This window comes from Anticarsia gemmatalis, chromosome Z, assembly GCF_050436995.1.
Source record: "Anticarsia gemmatalis isolate Benzon Research Colony breed Stoneville strain chromosome Z, ilAntGemm2 primary, whole genome shotgun sequence".
NCBI classification, from domain to species: Eukaryota; Metazoa; Arthropoda; class Insecta; order Lepidoptera; family Erebidae; genus Anticarsia; species Anticarsia gemmatalis.
The window spans coordinates 16808387-16824642 of record NC_134776.1 but is presented as its reverse complement, the minus strand read 5'-3'; the positions used below and the strand labels follow the sequence as shown (position 1 = coordinate 16824642).

The 16256-nt window shown below is 38.3% G+C and overlaps 1 protein-coding gene across 1 annotated transcript in view; it reads right to left on the bottom strand.

The window, feature by feature from the left end:
• Positions 1–16256, bottom strand: part of Dhc1 (dynein axonemal heavy chain 1) — a 167513-nt gene that overhangs the window by 141336 nt on the left and 9921 nt on the right. Inside the window, exons 12-17 of the mRNA XM_076135322.1 lie at positions 14922–15125; positions 14379–14652; positions 14226–14280; positions 13097–13236; positions 11704–11852; positions 11224–11356 (exon numbers count right to left, since the gene is read on the bottom strand). Of these exons, the coding sequence (XP_075991437.1) occupies positions 11224–11356; positions 11704–11852; positions 13097–13236; positions 14226–14280; positions 14379–14652; positions 14922–15125 (955 nt within the window). The remainder of the gene's footprint in view (positions 1–11223; positions 11357–11703; positions 11853–13096; positions 13237–14225; positions 14281–14378; positions 14653–14921; positions 15126–16256) is intronic.

Below are 16256 nucleotides of genomic sequence, written 5' to 3'. Positions count from 1 at the left end.
TCCTCGCTATTACTTGAACTTCTACTTGGATACACTCATCCCGGGCGACAATAATGTAAAGAACCTAATATGAATAATGAAGACCGTAAACGAAGCTGACAGGACGCTCTCGTATCCCTCGGCAACGCTCGGGCTTCGCGAGTGCGACGTCTCTGTCAACTGCTGATAGTCCATCAGTTTTCGATAGTGTTGTTGTATATTTTGTTGTAAATTTGTATTTATTTCAGTTGTATGTTCAGTTTTAAGTGTACTGACAATGACAGCAACTCGGAGGTAAGTACAAGTCAACCTTTCACATCGGATGAAGGCCTAGCTGTTTTCCCTTTCTGCCCCCAAGCTCGCTCCTTTAAGAGTGTGAGGGGTTTGAAGATACATTTGGGTCGAATGAATAAATTCCAGAATGTGCCTTCAAACTCTTCCACCTTGCAGCACAGCCAATCTGATACAGACATTATCCAAATTCCCTTTTAGTAAACAAAAACAAAACTAAAAAACTCCGTTCCTGTTTAGAAGTTGTTAGTTAGTTGTGTTGTGTCCGTTTCTGTTAGAATTCCCGTGACGCGAAGTGGCGCGAGGCCTTCGGTGGTGAAAAATTTGGCACAATGTATTGGCCTCGTCGTTCGGGACAATTCTGTCACAGTTTGAAAGCAGCTTCTCACTTTCCCTTATAGAATATTCCATATTCCAAATATTCGGTCCAACCAAAAATATTTAACATCCCTAATTAAAGAAAACTCTATTTTTTCGGACCGTGATTTTGAACCAAAATTTTCAACCTTCAGCAGTAAATCAATGTTTACTTACGTGGAGTCAAAATAATAATTGAGGTAAGGTGATATAAGGGGGACAGCTAGACTTTTATTTAGCGATGAAGACGTGGTGGCGCCTTGCTTTTTTGAAATACTTGCTGGTGTGGAGAGCAAATACCCTTTGCCAGGGGATGGCCTTTTCTTCCCAGACCCACCAGACACTAATTCAGATTATATAAGTGTTGTAGCCAAAGACGTAATTATGGCTGTTGACTCTTTCAGGAGTGGCTTCGCCGGTGGCCTCGACGTTTAACGCCACAGGATTTAAAAGACCTGCTGTGTTCAACCGCCGGGGTGGCCGGCGATACGCTGTTGAAGGAGTTAACAGCATTAATTAATTTATTTCTCTGCGGCGGTGTAACTGATGGCATCACGATATCTTGAATGGTGCCAATCTGTGTGCCCTACGCAAGAGCGATGGTGGCATCCGTCCCATCGCCGTAGGTTGCACATATCGGCGGATGGCAGCCAAAGTAGCTTGTTTTTGTTATCGTGACGCTTTTACAGATAAACTACAGCCCCTGCAGCTCGGCTATGGATCCAGAGGGGGCTGTGAGGCTGCCATCCACGCTTTAGCGACATACCTTGACCGCGAGGAAGGACAGGTCATCCTGAAGGTCGACGTTAAAAACGCTTTTAATTCGGTTAACCGGGATACCTTTTTGACCGAAATTAAAGAGGAAGCCCCAAAATGTTCAGTTTTCTTTGTCAATGTTACCGAAAACCATCAAAAGTACTGTATAAAGACCACCTTTTAGAATCAGCACTGGGATGTCAACAAGATGACCCACTTGGACCAGCCATTTTCAATTTGGCAATACAACCAATCATTCGGCAGCTAAATTCAAAATTCAACGTTTGGTATTTAGATGACGGAACTCTTGGAGGAGATTTAGAAACAGTTTGAAAGGATTTGGAATTTCTGAAAATCAATTTTTCAAAAATTGGTTTAGAACTTAACAAGAGCAAATGCGAAATGTATCTTTCTGAGTCAGTAGAGAAAGATTTGGCCCTCTCAAAATTTAATATTTTAGCTCCTAATATCAAAATTGTTAAAAAGTATTCTCTTCGCCCTGGGACTCCCTTCTTTGACGATGCTTTTAATTTTTTCATAAACGAAAAAATACAAAATTTTTGTGAAGTTTCGGACCGCCTGAAAAATATTTAACATTCATTCGTACATTACAAGTATCCGGTACTGCCTGTATCCAGTTACTCAAAATGCACTCGCCGAAACGTTAGGCATTTTAAGGTGGACGTATTGTTGAAACCAACCTTCGTAGAAGTAGCGTCCTTAACTGGAGTGGCCGCTCGACAAGTCTTCGGGAAGACTTTACACTCAATTATCTATTTGCCAATACAAAAGGTCATACAGTCGTATGAGCGAAAATAAATTGGAGATAGAGAGACGGAAGTGGCGCCACATCCGTTGGCTGATCATCGACGAGATCTCGATGGTCTCTCGTACGAGAACCTCCGGATGATCCATCTCAGACTAGAATAATTGATGAACAATACATTATTATTTGGAGGGCTAAACATGCTTGTTTTTGGAGACATAATGCAGTTGCCCCCCGTTAAAGGATATTCGTGCTTCATGCAACCTGCATGATGCTCGGCAGAGATCAACTTGTGGCATCAATTTAGTTTCTGCGAATTAACAATCAACATGCGTCAGCGAAATGATCAAGTTTTTATAGATCTTCTGAATCATCTTAGATTTGGAGAGCTGACAACAGCAGACCTAGAGCTTTTGTGTGAACGACGACGGATCCCATTAACGGGAGACTTTGCGGATGGTGCCGTGGTTCATATCTATCCCACAGTAAAACAAGTCGACAACTATAGTAACAAAATGACTGCCGCCAATGCTGTATCAAACCGTATGTACAAAATAGACGCAACTGACGAATCGCGAGAACCGGACACATATGGAAGACAACCTCCGGATAATGTTATTCCCAGTGACGTTAATAGCTGTGGTGGTCTTTAATTACCAACCATACTTTTAGGTGTCAGTTTACGCGTCATGTTGAGGCGGAATATCGCTGTTTCTGATCGGCTCGTTAATGGGACTATGGGTGTTGTGAAAGGATTTAAATGGCCAGCACTACGCAGAGATCAGTTGGAAGAAGGCGAAATGCCTGACGCTGTGCTCATTAAGTTCGACGACGACACAATAGGTAGCAGATTAAAAAATTCTGATGGCTTTGTATTCATTCCAACAATGTGTGCTACACTCCAAGCAACTAGAGGTTATGGTGACGTTGAGCGTCGAATGCTACCTCTGATTTTGTGCTGGGCTGTAAAAGTGCACAAGCTACAGAAGACTACCCTCGATAGAGCTGTGATAGAATTAGGAAAAAGAAACTTCGCGAAGGGCCAAGTGTACGTCGCTCTCAGTAAAGTCCAAACTTTAGATGGAATAGCTTTGTCGGATTTGGAAGCCTCCAAGCTGTTGACGAAACCCCACGATGAACGAGACTTAGCAGAAATGCTACGTTTAAGAAATCTTATTTCCGTTGAAGAAGAAATCTAATACTCGTTCATCGTTGGGTATATTTATGTATGTTTAAGTTTTGAATCTACACAGAGAGAGCACTACTTGGATTATACTGCAATTTAAGCACTACTAACATTTTTCAAAGTCAATAGAAACCCTAATGCCGGCTCCACATTATTGCCGTGAATTCACGGGCGTATTCTCGCCGTGAATTCACGGACCGACTCCATGCCCTCCACATTCACGGAATGCTCACAATAGTTCGAAGCCCTCCGCGAAGTGGACGTAGAAGCTGCTGCTGCCATAACTTTATTTGCTGTGTCCCTATACCACTATATAGATGTCAAAAACAAGAAAGTTGTTGTTCCTCACACCATTTTTCTATAATCTGAAAAGCTGAGCGCATTATACGGTCCGTACCCCTTTATAGTCCAGAGTAAACTGCGCCGGGGCCGTGAATGTGTATGTGTATGCGTGAACGCCGCGCGAACCCTTTGTCACGGGACTTTAATACCGACTCTGATCGGGGAACAGGCGTGAACGCGCGTGGACCCCGTGAAAACCGTCCACATTCACGTTCGCGTCTGTTCACGGAGCTTCACGGCAATAATCTGGAGCCGGCATAAGTGCTTGTTCACGTTGGAACTCGCGGGCGCGGTAGCGGTCGCGAGCGCGGGGACGTGGCGTTTTGTGTTCACGTTGGCCGCCAGGCGGGCGTTTGGCTCAAACTGGTTGAACTTACTTGACGTCGCGAGTGAATCGCGCCCGCCACCGCTAGTTCGACGTGAACACACACGAACATCTTCACGCGTTTGATAAAGGCGCGAGCGCGCCGCGCGGGCCGCGCGCGGCTCCGCTAGCTCGCCCGCTACTTATGGCGGCTCCACATTATTGCCGTGAATTCACGCGCGTATTCTCGCCGTGAATTCACGGACCGACTCCATGTCCTCCACATTCACGGAATGCTCACAATAGTTCGAAGCCCTCCGCGAAATGGACGTAGAAGCTGCTGCTGCGATAACTTTATTTGCTGAGTCCCTATACCACTACATAGATGTCAAAAACAAGAAAGTTATTAAAAGAAAACGTTCGAAAAGAAGATGGTGGATGACAGAAATACATCGTAATTATATAATAAATAATTATAGTCCACAGTAAACTGCGCCGGGGCCGTGAATGTGTATGTGTATGCGTGAACGCCGCGCGAACCCTTTGTCACGGGACTTTAATACCGACTCTGATCGGGGAACAGGCGTGTACGCGCGTGGACCCCGTGAAAACCGTCCACATTCACGTTCGCGTCTGTTCACGGAGCTTCACGGCAATAATGTGGAGCCGACATTAGACCGCGCGAACGGTTTGTACGTGAACACTTGGGAACTACGCCATATGTTTGATATTTCGCGACCGCGCCCGCGAGTCAACGTGAATGAGCACTAAGCTTGTCCATTTTTTCATTAGTTTCTTTGGTTTCTCCAGAATCCCTTCATCAGATCCTGACTTCCTTGCCATCACACTACCCTTTCAAACAAAAAAGAATTTTCCAAATCGGACAAGCTGTTTTCGAGTAATCGCTGGAAATGTTCATCATTAGGGATGCTCTTCATCATCAGCTCATCATCATAAAAATACGATGTTTATACGTAAAATCCCTCTCAATTGTTAAAAAGTTAAAAAAAATTCTGTTACATACATTTTTTCAGAAATGGCCTCGATTTCTCCAGGATCTGATCGTCAGATCCTGAGTGCATTCCTATACGACCACCTGTGAAGTTACTCTGTCAAATAAAAAAAGAATTTTGCAAATTAGTTCAGCCGTTTAGTAATGATCGCTGAACATACATAAAAAAAATATCGCGACGAAATAAGAACCTCCTCCTTTTTTTGAAGTCGGTTAAAAAAGTATCACCGAAGAAGAGAAATGCTCATGTTATGTGAATGCTCTTACCGCGCGACGACGCGCGGCTCCGATTAGAAGAATATTTGTTCTGTGATGCACCAGTAGCATAAGCATTGGACATCATGCAAAGTGAAAACAATATCTATTTTGGTACCTATTGTACTGCCATGTCTTTTAGCATTAAGAAGAAATATACGAAATATACAAAAAAGGGTGTTTTAGTTTACACTACAGAATAAGCATTAAAACTAGATTAAACAGTATTTTGATCTTTACACTGCGGAGGCAGAACAAGAAGCAACAGCTGCTCTTTCTTATACTCGTTTTAAGAATAAGTGGCTATTTTGTTTTACCAGTCAAGACCGAACAAAGTACAGAATCTTTTTAAAACCGTTATTTCAAAAGAACCCCAGCAAAATATACCAAAAACAAGGAACAAAGAAAATATATTGTTTGAATTCGATTCTGATTCTGATTCAGACAACAGTTATTATTTAGCACTTACAGCGTCTACTAATACTAACAACCCAGAAACAAAGGCTGAATTATTGATGTTACACTTCTTTGCTGAAGAAAGTGAAGAACTAAATCTACTGAAACACAACAGATACCCTGAAATAAAAAGAGCATTTATAAAATACAACACACCTTTACCAGCTTCCGCAGCAGTGGAAATACTTTTCTCTTTTGATACGATGACAAATATGCCAAGAAAGACTGTGGCTTTATCAGATATTTTGAGCAAAGAAAACAAAATAGAAGACATGTACAAAAAGAATACCAAAATATCGACAAATTATATGGAAATTGATAATTAAATTAAATACACAATTTCTCAACTAAATGAAAACCACATATCTATTGGTCATTGTATCGAGATTATGACTCCGTTCTCTTATAAGATTTAATTTAGAAAAACATTACATTAAGATTGGCAAGGACGGGACTTTTAAGATTTTTTCGTAAATATGCTTAAGAAGGTGTACTTATTTTATATTTTGTTCTAATTGCCAGCATTGCAATGAAAATATATGGGAATTATTTGATATTTGGTTTCATATTTATTGTCCGTCTTTTTGTCTGTCATTCATCTGACACCAGGCTGTATATCAAGAAACAGTTACTTTTTCTTTGTACGACCCCAGTTACGCAGGAATAGGTTTATTAATATTCCTACGTAACTGGTATTGTACAAAGAAAATTTTGTTTTATTGGTAACTACGTAACCAAAAAAAAATAATAATAAAAGGAAAATACCCATTCCTTCGTAATAGGTAACGAAGAAAGAGACTTTATTGTTCCATCGTAACCAGTTATAAACTTCCAGTTTCGTACGTGGCCAAAGGGAAAATGCACACTCTTTACAACTAGCAGTGCAAAACGCATTGAGAGAGGAAGAGACGATAAACATTGCTGAATTGCTGAACAAGCACGTTTGATCGTTACAAGACTGCGAACACTAAAAATCTAAAAATGAAAAATTTGATCAAATCGGCGGGAACGAATAAAGCTATTTTAGACAAGTTATTGAACAAAAGTTTCATGAACACGAGCAGTTAACCCACAAACTTAACTTAAAAATAGTCGGCATTGAACAATTACCGGGCGAGACACTAAAATGCATATTTTTTATCAAATGACACGTACTACCGTTATCTCCTAGGATGCGTAATATTGATATTTTTAATGTCACTAAAAATATATGGTTTTCATAATATTCTGAAGATTACCTTCTTTTAAGTACGTTTTTTGAAACAGATAGATCACGGTTTAAAGTTCTAGATTAGCAAAATATTGTTTGTTTTAAATACAAATAATACTTTACCCTAAATATTTTTTCCTGATAAATGACCTTTAACCTTAGGCTAAATGAAATGAAAAATTTCTAAAACCATCCGAAGTAAATAAAGAACAGAGCCCGGCAGGCTCTTTTACTATGGGCCCAAGTACATACATATCTACTGGATTTGACTGCCTCTGTGGCGCGGTCGGTAGTGTATGCGACTACCGCGTAAGAGGTGCAGAGGCAGGGTTAGAATCCTGGGTCGGACCAAAAAGTATTTTCACCGTGCTTCACTCTGGTCGTGTCGGTTTAGCCGTCCCACCGGGTTATAGAGTAAAGGAAGAGAGAGTGTACCTGTGTATTGTGCACACATTTGGCCACTATAAACAAAGTCCTGCACAGTTGGCTGGTTTCAATGAAACTGGCCGCTGTTGTCGAAATCGGCCAGGACGACATCATATCTCATAATTATCTACTGGATAGAGGATTACTAGATACTGAATAGGGAGAACATCGGTTAAGGATGTTGCAAGCTAGCGGTCTCAAGAACTATGTGCCGACGACTTCAAACCATTAATTGCATGAATAAAGTGAACCCATTTAAGAAAAATATTTAGGCATCAATATTTCCACAGTGTTATGAAAACAATCAGTTTGTTTTTACAGCGATTTCCTATAGCTAGGAAGTTAAGCTCGTATACCTGAGTGCTACAGATAGCATGAAAAGCCATCGCTCTTAATTTCTGATAACAACTTTAATTTATACAAAATAGTTTAATATTTTTTGTATTAAGACAAAAAGCATTACGGCGGAATATCTAGAAAGAAAAACTAAAGCTTAATTATCTCATTAGCTGTTTTGTCCTTAAGAAGGAACGATTGATACGAAAAAGTAACGATATTTCCTCCGAAGGAACTAATAAAGGTGTGAACTAACTAACTTTGATAGGGAAGCAACTAATGAAATGAATGAAATGAAAATGAATGAAAATAATTAAAATGACATTTGCATCCAAATAACATTTGACTAATGACATGTGTATCCAGACTCATAAGTCGGTCAGAAGACTGGCAGAAAATGCCCCTGGCATTAAGTTTTAAACAAAGATGTATATTAAGTTTTAAAAAGAAATAAGCAAGAGACACCAAGTACAAATACGACAATTGGACATTCGTTGATCACACAAATGCTTAAATGAGAGTTTGACCCTCGACTCCGCGCACAATGATAGTGGCTTGATGACAAATTTAACCCATGTACTCTAATGTCAAGATAGTTACTGATATAGAAAGGTATTCAAAAATAATAATGGATTTATGTTTTCGTACATATGTTATCTTCTGCCAATCGTTTACGTGTATCTGCTCCAGACAGCCATTACATGATAAATTCTGATGTAACTGAGATTTTCCTACCAGGTTTTTCATCTATACCTATAAGGATACTAAATGTATTCAGATTGGACGAGCTACTAATGTAGGACCTTTGTCTTTAAATGTTGGTGTGTGACAATGTGCGAACCAAAATACATAAGTGTTTTCATCTATTTTTCATATTCAGTAACTTATTTATTCATTCTTAACGGGATGCATTTTATTTTACTAACAAAAACAAAATTGTTGAATTCAATGCTGAAACCAAATTCGAATCGTGAGATCGTGAGAATTTGTTTTCACCATCCTAAAGCAACAACATTTTAACACAACTCGCAACCGTGCTGCTCTGGGGTTAACAGAGGAAAGAAAGAGATGGAACGATGCATTATAGCGAGGGGTGATTTGTCTGCTGAGCAACGCTGTAAGTTGTAGAGAAACGGCACCTATTGTAAGAACATGTTACCCTAAATTCAAGGCCGACCTAAGAATTTCAATTTGCGCATGTCCGTGAAATTCGATTTTGTTACATCCATGTAAATTAGAAACTATAAAAATGTTTGTAACGCAAGAAAAACTCAGGGTCAGCTGGTTATGTATACGAAGCCATACAAATACAGTAGCCGTTAGTGATACAAGTTCATTTCTTAATATATCCAATGCAGTCATTATAGTAACAACATCACATACAATTATTTAATAATATGCCAGTTGAATGATAACATTGTTATAAATCGCGAGTGCCCGCCGAGCATGTTTCGCTAGCACTACGCACCTGGTTATATGAAGTACGTCACTGATTTGGGTTAATTGAGTCCTCAAGCGTTCACAACATAAACTCTCACTCACATCCACTCGATAACTTTCCATAATTCGTCTTTCATCCATCTCTCTTACTAAAACTTTTGTAGGCGTGTTTAAATGGCTACAGTATTATATTAGCAGAGACAACTCGTAGTCTCGTCCGTTCCGTAAGGCAGAACGAACCAGAATGACCTCCGCGGGACTCAAACGATGTGGAGCATGGTATCAAGCCGAAACCACCGATCGATGCGACAGCTATGTTTGCCAAATCATCATTTTTCTCGTTACGACAAATAAAATTTAGTAAAAAAAAATCAATGCCAGCTAATTCTAGCCTTCTTCGTTTTGAAATTACTTGATAAATAAATAATAAACATCTTCGATTGTAAGTGGATTTTCCCTTGTATCTTTTACCATATTTATACATTATGGTAAAAAAAGATTATTTTTTAAAAGAACATATTAAGTATAAAACTACCAACTTAAAATAAATTGAAGTAAAATTAAAGTAAAGTAGTTTTTATCTGTTTGAGGTTATGTCAGCTCGTACTGCAGAACCTCGAGGTTTTGCCGCACCTTTACCAGGAGAGCATTGCCTAGAAGAAGTACCAAGAACGAAATCGTTCCCACAAAGTTAGGGAACATTTAGAGCCTTATTCCAAACGCGCTAAGAGTGTCGTTTCTGGCCACGTGGTTTCCTTAATAGTGCGCATGTGCAAATGGGTAGCAGCAATGGAAGAAGAAAATTCCGCTGCAAAGTCATACTTCGGCTAGGCTAGCCCAATTTAAAAAAAAAATAAAACAAGTGTTGAAGTGTCATTTTTAAACAATCCGTAGCCTTGGTATATTATAGTTAGATCTTTTCTAACATTATCTCTTTTTTATAGCAAGGAAAACTAGACGCGTTGAATCTGCGCAAAAAAAATAATACGTCAACATAAAATACGAATAGCGGTCAATACTTTGAAAATAACAAAAGTACGAAGCGAACAAGTTAAAACAAATAACTGATTTAATTTTTTTTGCGATTTACTGTTTGGTTTTATTTTTAAATTATAATGTTCATCAAATTATTCAAAACATTAATAATAACTACATTTATGAATAAAATAATAATTATCACCATAGCGAGTTTTTAGTCATTGCAAATTGACCGGTGACTGCACCAGTTCGGTACGGTAATAGTTGTCTGAAAAGTAACAAGCGGACGGACCACGTGGACGCGTCCGCAACATACACCAGGATATCAGCACCCAACAAGATGAGCTTTTACTCAAACTCCTCCAAAAACCACGTGTTCGGACCTCTCGTGTTGAGAGTGAGACGAAACAAACAGGGGTAGAGGGTTGTGCAGCAAGCCACGCCTCCTGTCCCGTTTTCCGTAAATTGCAAACAACGTGAATACGTTGCTTTACTACTAGGAACCCATAGCATCCAAAAAGGTCGAGAATGAATTTCAGCGAAGGTTTTACGGCTGAAAATAACAATTCGATACCAGACTACATTCGACTTACTGTCACGAGTTATAAGGTGTACTTTTGCTTTTCAATTACTGCTCATTTGTCATTATAAATTCTAGCAGGTTTCCAAGTTTCCCGTAGTAAAATGCTTGTTTAGATTTTCTCCAGAGATTTTCTCAAAGAAAATGACATAAAATGGCAAGGTTGTATACATCAATCGAAACATTATCAAAAGGAAGAGCCTTTTAGCAGTATTTTCCAGCGAAGTATCTCTTTATTAACTACATTATTATCAATTTAATTCGGGCACGTGTATAATTTCCAGACGCACGCTGTATTACCCTTCAAGAGATGTCGCTAGTTGTCATACAAATTTTTAAAACAACTTTGATGTATGTTTTTTATGGGTTACGATTTTAGGATTATTGCTGTTGCATAAATATTTTAGTGTCATTTGTATATTGGGTATGATTTTTATTTCTAAAATACAAATGTAAAAATCAAAGCTTGGGAAATAAAATTTTAGCACTTCATCAAGGTTGTAATAATATTTTACGAGATAATTTCTGTTCGAGGCAAGGTTTACTTACCTTCAAAAACAGCGTCGTTAGCAAACTGCTTGATAATAACGTCGAGAGTACGGCGAGTCACTTTTATCAGGACATCCACTACTTTCCTGCTGTAATACCGACGCATCTCACTCACTGCGTTCTTCACCATTTCCTAATATATTTAAAAAAACATTACTAAACCACTAAACTTATGAGTATTTTCATCCTACTAATGTTATAAATGCGCAAGTTTGTGAGTAAGTATGGATGTATGTTACTCTTTCACGCCAATACTACGGAATCGATAGCTAACACATAGGCTACTTTTTATACCGGAGTTCCCGAGGGATTTATACGGGAAGGGTTTCCACACGGACGAAGTCGCGGGCGGCCTCTAGTAAGTATTCAATAAGAATGTTGTATACCTCTCAACAAAGACTGCTTCATGGTAGACATTAATCACAGGTCACAATAATGTTTATACAGTAATAAAAAAGTTTGGGAACGTATATTTCTCACCTGCATACTCTTAGACAGTCCTCCAGCTGGCATAGATAGCAGCCTGTGGGGGCTCTCGAAACATTCCCACACCGCGGACCAGTCCTGCTGACCACTTGAAGTCGAATCATTAATCGTTGACGCAGCACCGCTGCCCGCGTGACTTTCATCTGACGAAAACAAGGAGAAAATGTCGGGATAGAAAAACTAATTTACTAAAAAATGTGACTGTTTATTTTTAATTTAAAACATTTTTGTTACTAATATATTCCTAAAAGTACCTATAATCATGCAAACATTAATGGTGCATATGTACAATAAAACTGTAAAAGGTCTAATTAACTAATTTATTACACACTACACTTATTTTTAGAAACGGGTAAATAATATACAAAACAATCTATCACAAAACTTAATTTCTTAAACTACAGAAAACTATTCGAAATGCGTTTTGGTTTAGTCTACGGGGTTAAATAGTTTTGAGGACCAGTGCATCATAAACGGCAGGAAGTGGAAATTCGAATAGTACGCCAATGCATAGTTCCACGCACACACGTGCATGAACAAACTCACCCCCATGATATCGACTACATGTGACGTGAAACTAGGGTCGCGTTCTCGCACGTCGCATCCACGTGTAGCATGTGTGGTTACACTACCAGGATATCATACGTTTCAAGAAATGCATTTACTAACATGTGGTCGCGTGAAAACTTCACACGAGCTGACTGTACACACCTAATAATTTCAGATGTTGCGAACATAATTATAACTTGAGAAGTCTTTGCAATCTCTTTAAACATAATATAATTATTGGTAAGGGTAATTAAAAAAATATCTTTCGTTTTAAAATTAACTTACGGGTTTTAAATGTCTGGTGTGTATGGTCTATTAATATTTAGTAGAAAGCGTTAGGTATATATTTAAGACATCGGATTTGTCATCAGATCACAGATATTTATTTTATTAGACGTTTTACTTGCTATTCATTTGAGGCCACATAGGCAACACACGCGTCCGCGTCGTAACAAAATAAAGAAACTTAATCTGTTAATGCCGTTCTATGAAATTACGTAACAAAGATGGCCGCAATAGTTTTTAAAAAAGTGAAAAGCTTCACACTGACCGCTAAAAGAACAAGGTTCATGTGAATAATTATAACGGGCGGAAGACGTAACCTGCTCAAAAAATGCGGAACTGTAGAAACCGTGAGTACTAGGTGACCAGGATGTAGTAGGAGGTCGATGCGTTTTCCTTGTTTACGATCATTCAGAAAGTCTACGTTTCTTACTATGTCACATCGAGCACATCTTCAAGTAATTTTCATTATAACGAACCGCTATTGTAAAGTCATGATATTTCTAAAAATGCATCTTTAACATTTAAATATAATTTACAAAAATAAATATAATACCTTCGGCAATAAGAAACTCGAAGTCAGGATTGATCTCTGTGGGCTTGATTTGTTGTGCCGCTTTTTTGACTAGATCGAGAACTTCCTCCACCGCCTCTTCCACCATGAGACTCTTGCGGTTCAGCTCTACACACGCAGTGCTGGAATAAGACCGTTGAAATTGAATAAGTATTATTGGACAACTCACACACGCCCGTTTGATTCCAAACCAAGCCGACCTTGTATTGTGGCAACCAAATAACATACTTATAAACTTCTATATACATACCTACAGAGATAATTCACAACCAGGGCTCAGAACAGGTTCTCGTGTTTATCACATTAATATAATAAACACATCTACTCCATCAGAAGTTATAGTCAAACGTTGGTTTAAGTCCAAATGAGATAAACATTAAATAAAATTCACAAAGTTTTATAGAAGATTGGGAAATTAAATACTTTATTAACAGGAATTGTCCATATTCTGCATATATGTAGCTATATCAAAACGCAGTGTATTCTTTATTTTGAGTGAACAGTAGGGAACGCTGTCTTGTTCGTGACAAAGTTCAACTCTATGAAACGTGCTGCTTAGGAAAAATAAACGTCAGATCGAACATATTTAAACTTTTTATTTGAGCTCTTAACCACCTACGCATCCCAACAGTTTTTATAACATTTCATATTTCATCATTAAGCCATTGGATTCCGAAACCGTAACATTCTACGCCACTATAACTCCAATCGACATCCAATGTTGCCTATGGAGCTCAAAGTTGCCTATTTATTAAAGTCGAGTACTAGGCTAGCATAAACGAACAGAAGGCTAATAGTCACTAACGGCGCGCTCCTCCGGGAGGTATGACAGGGGAAGGGTGATTCACCCCTTGAAACTACGCCTCCCTACCACGTGGTTCGCATTCACTACAGACACACATTTGCAACTTCCCGCCAAGCCGGGTAAATTAAACTATACTAGTTTTAATTTATGTTATAAATAAAGTTGTATTATTACATATGCAAACTAAGTATAGAATGTACAATCTTTTTTTGTTGCTTTTCTGTTCCTCTTTAGTAAACTACGGAAAAGTTAGTTTCATTCTAGTATATATTTCAATATGGTCGTATTAAATTTTACGTTACTTACCGACACCCAGTTTCAACATTTTCAATGAATTCTTCAACGGACCACGGCGTCTCTTCTGTAAAAAATAATTAAACAACTTTAATATTTTTCGTATTTTAAGAGAGTAACTGTATTCTGATTCAATTTAAATTTAAAAATAATGATTCAACTTACCCGGTAAAGTTATGAGTGTAACTTCTTGCATGCCACTCAGCATATAAATAATTCTATTGGTGTAAATGTCATGAACTCTGGTCACCAAAACATCGAAACTGTTAATGGCAGCGTTGGCTTTGTCTATAAATTCCCTCCAGTCGTCACTGGTCCAACACACAGAGCGTAGGCCTGGTAATAAGAGTGACGAGAGACGGACTACTTGCGGTAGAAACAACGGACGCACTTCAAGCTTCACGCGACGAACGGTGCGGAGGTAATCTTCTAAGAGAAACTGAAATTAAAATAAATATATCAAGAACTGTGCAAAATTAATCACACCTCTGATTTCACAATACGCAAGCATGCTTGATGAGTTGCGAGTATACACTGTTAGTTTCAAAACAAACTCATTGCTGTTTGTTTATGCCTTGTACGTGTGTGTTTGTAAGCATATCATCTTTATTTCCCGGCGGTCGACAGCAATGAATTACTCAAAACAATGTCTTTTTATTCCTAAATTGCAATCAGAAGACTCCGGAATAAAATTCTACATATACTTACTTGTAATGAATCATTGACAAGCGTGAAGTAATTCTTCTTGGCGTACAAAGAGTGGCAAACGATAGGTAAATCCACACCCATTTTGACCAAACAGTCTGATTCACGGATTAATAATCGCACCGTATGGTCCAAGTTCACTACAATGCAACCGGAATCGTCGATCCTCAGCAATGTATTGTTCAAACTGTCATCTACGTCCCACAACTGCAAATGTATAATAATTTATTTTTTAGTGATAATAGAGAGACTTTCTGAAATTCCGGACTTTAAGAAAAACGTGTGATAAGTACAAGCGAAACGTTAAGACAGACCCCTCGTCCTTAAACTCCTGAAATTGGTTAGTACACAGAAGGATGTTAAAAGAACATCTTCTCTTTATGTCACCCTAGTACGAGAATCCTACAGAATACCGAAATAGCCTTCTCAGTATCAGGGACACCGAGAATCGATATTATTCGAAAGTGAAAGTTAGATGAACTTGAATGGCATACACACGTATAAACACATGTGTTGGCCTTGTATTGTGCGTTGATGAGAGTGGCCTTTGTTCACTTTATAGGGCAGTACGAGGACAAAAGTTTATAGGTGTCAAGATTTTTAATCTCTGCCGTGTCATTTTATGTAGTACTAATATTTTTGTGCTTGTTATAACGACAATGAGCAAGCAAAGATCCTTTCTAAAATATTTATTTTCAAACATTTGAATAAGTAGTGTATGTAGGTGTACAAATAAATTCTATTTAATAGGTTTGTATACATTTATTTTTTAATACAGTTCATAAAAAGCATTTTAAAAAGAGCGTAAAGTTACGGACAGCTAAGATATTATAAAATATGCGTAGCGTAGCTGTGTAACATCAGATTCTTCCTTATGCAGCACACATTCATAATGACAATGTCCTGATGGAAATGTGGCCTATAAACTCGCGCTAGACACACTAGCCCCTTTTCATATATGATTCCCTGGTACAGGTGCGGGTAAAATTTCTAGCCATTCCGCGCTACAATCCTTTTAAGGTCAAGTTGGATGGAAAATATACGTAACTAGTTTCATCGCGTTCTCTCATAGAGTAATAATATTCTATTTGTAAATAATGAGTGACATACTAACCGCTACCTACTTTCTTAATTTTTTAGCAATAAAAATAGTTTTAACGTCTCTCTCGTACCGAGAGAAAATTAATTTATTATTTAAATCAAATATTTTTTAAACACGTAAGTAAACATCGTTCGGACCAATTCTACATCACTCGGTAGAATTATTTTTACTGATTATAATCATTGTAAAAATGATTATTTATTGAATATAGCATATAAGAAAATTTTATGTTGTCT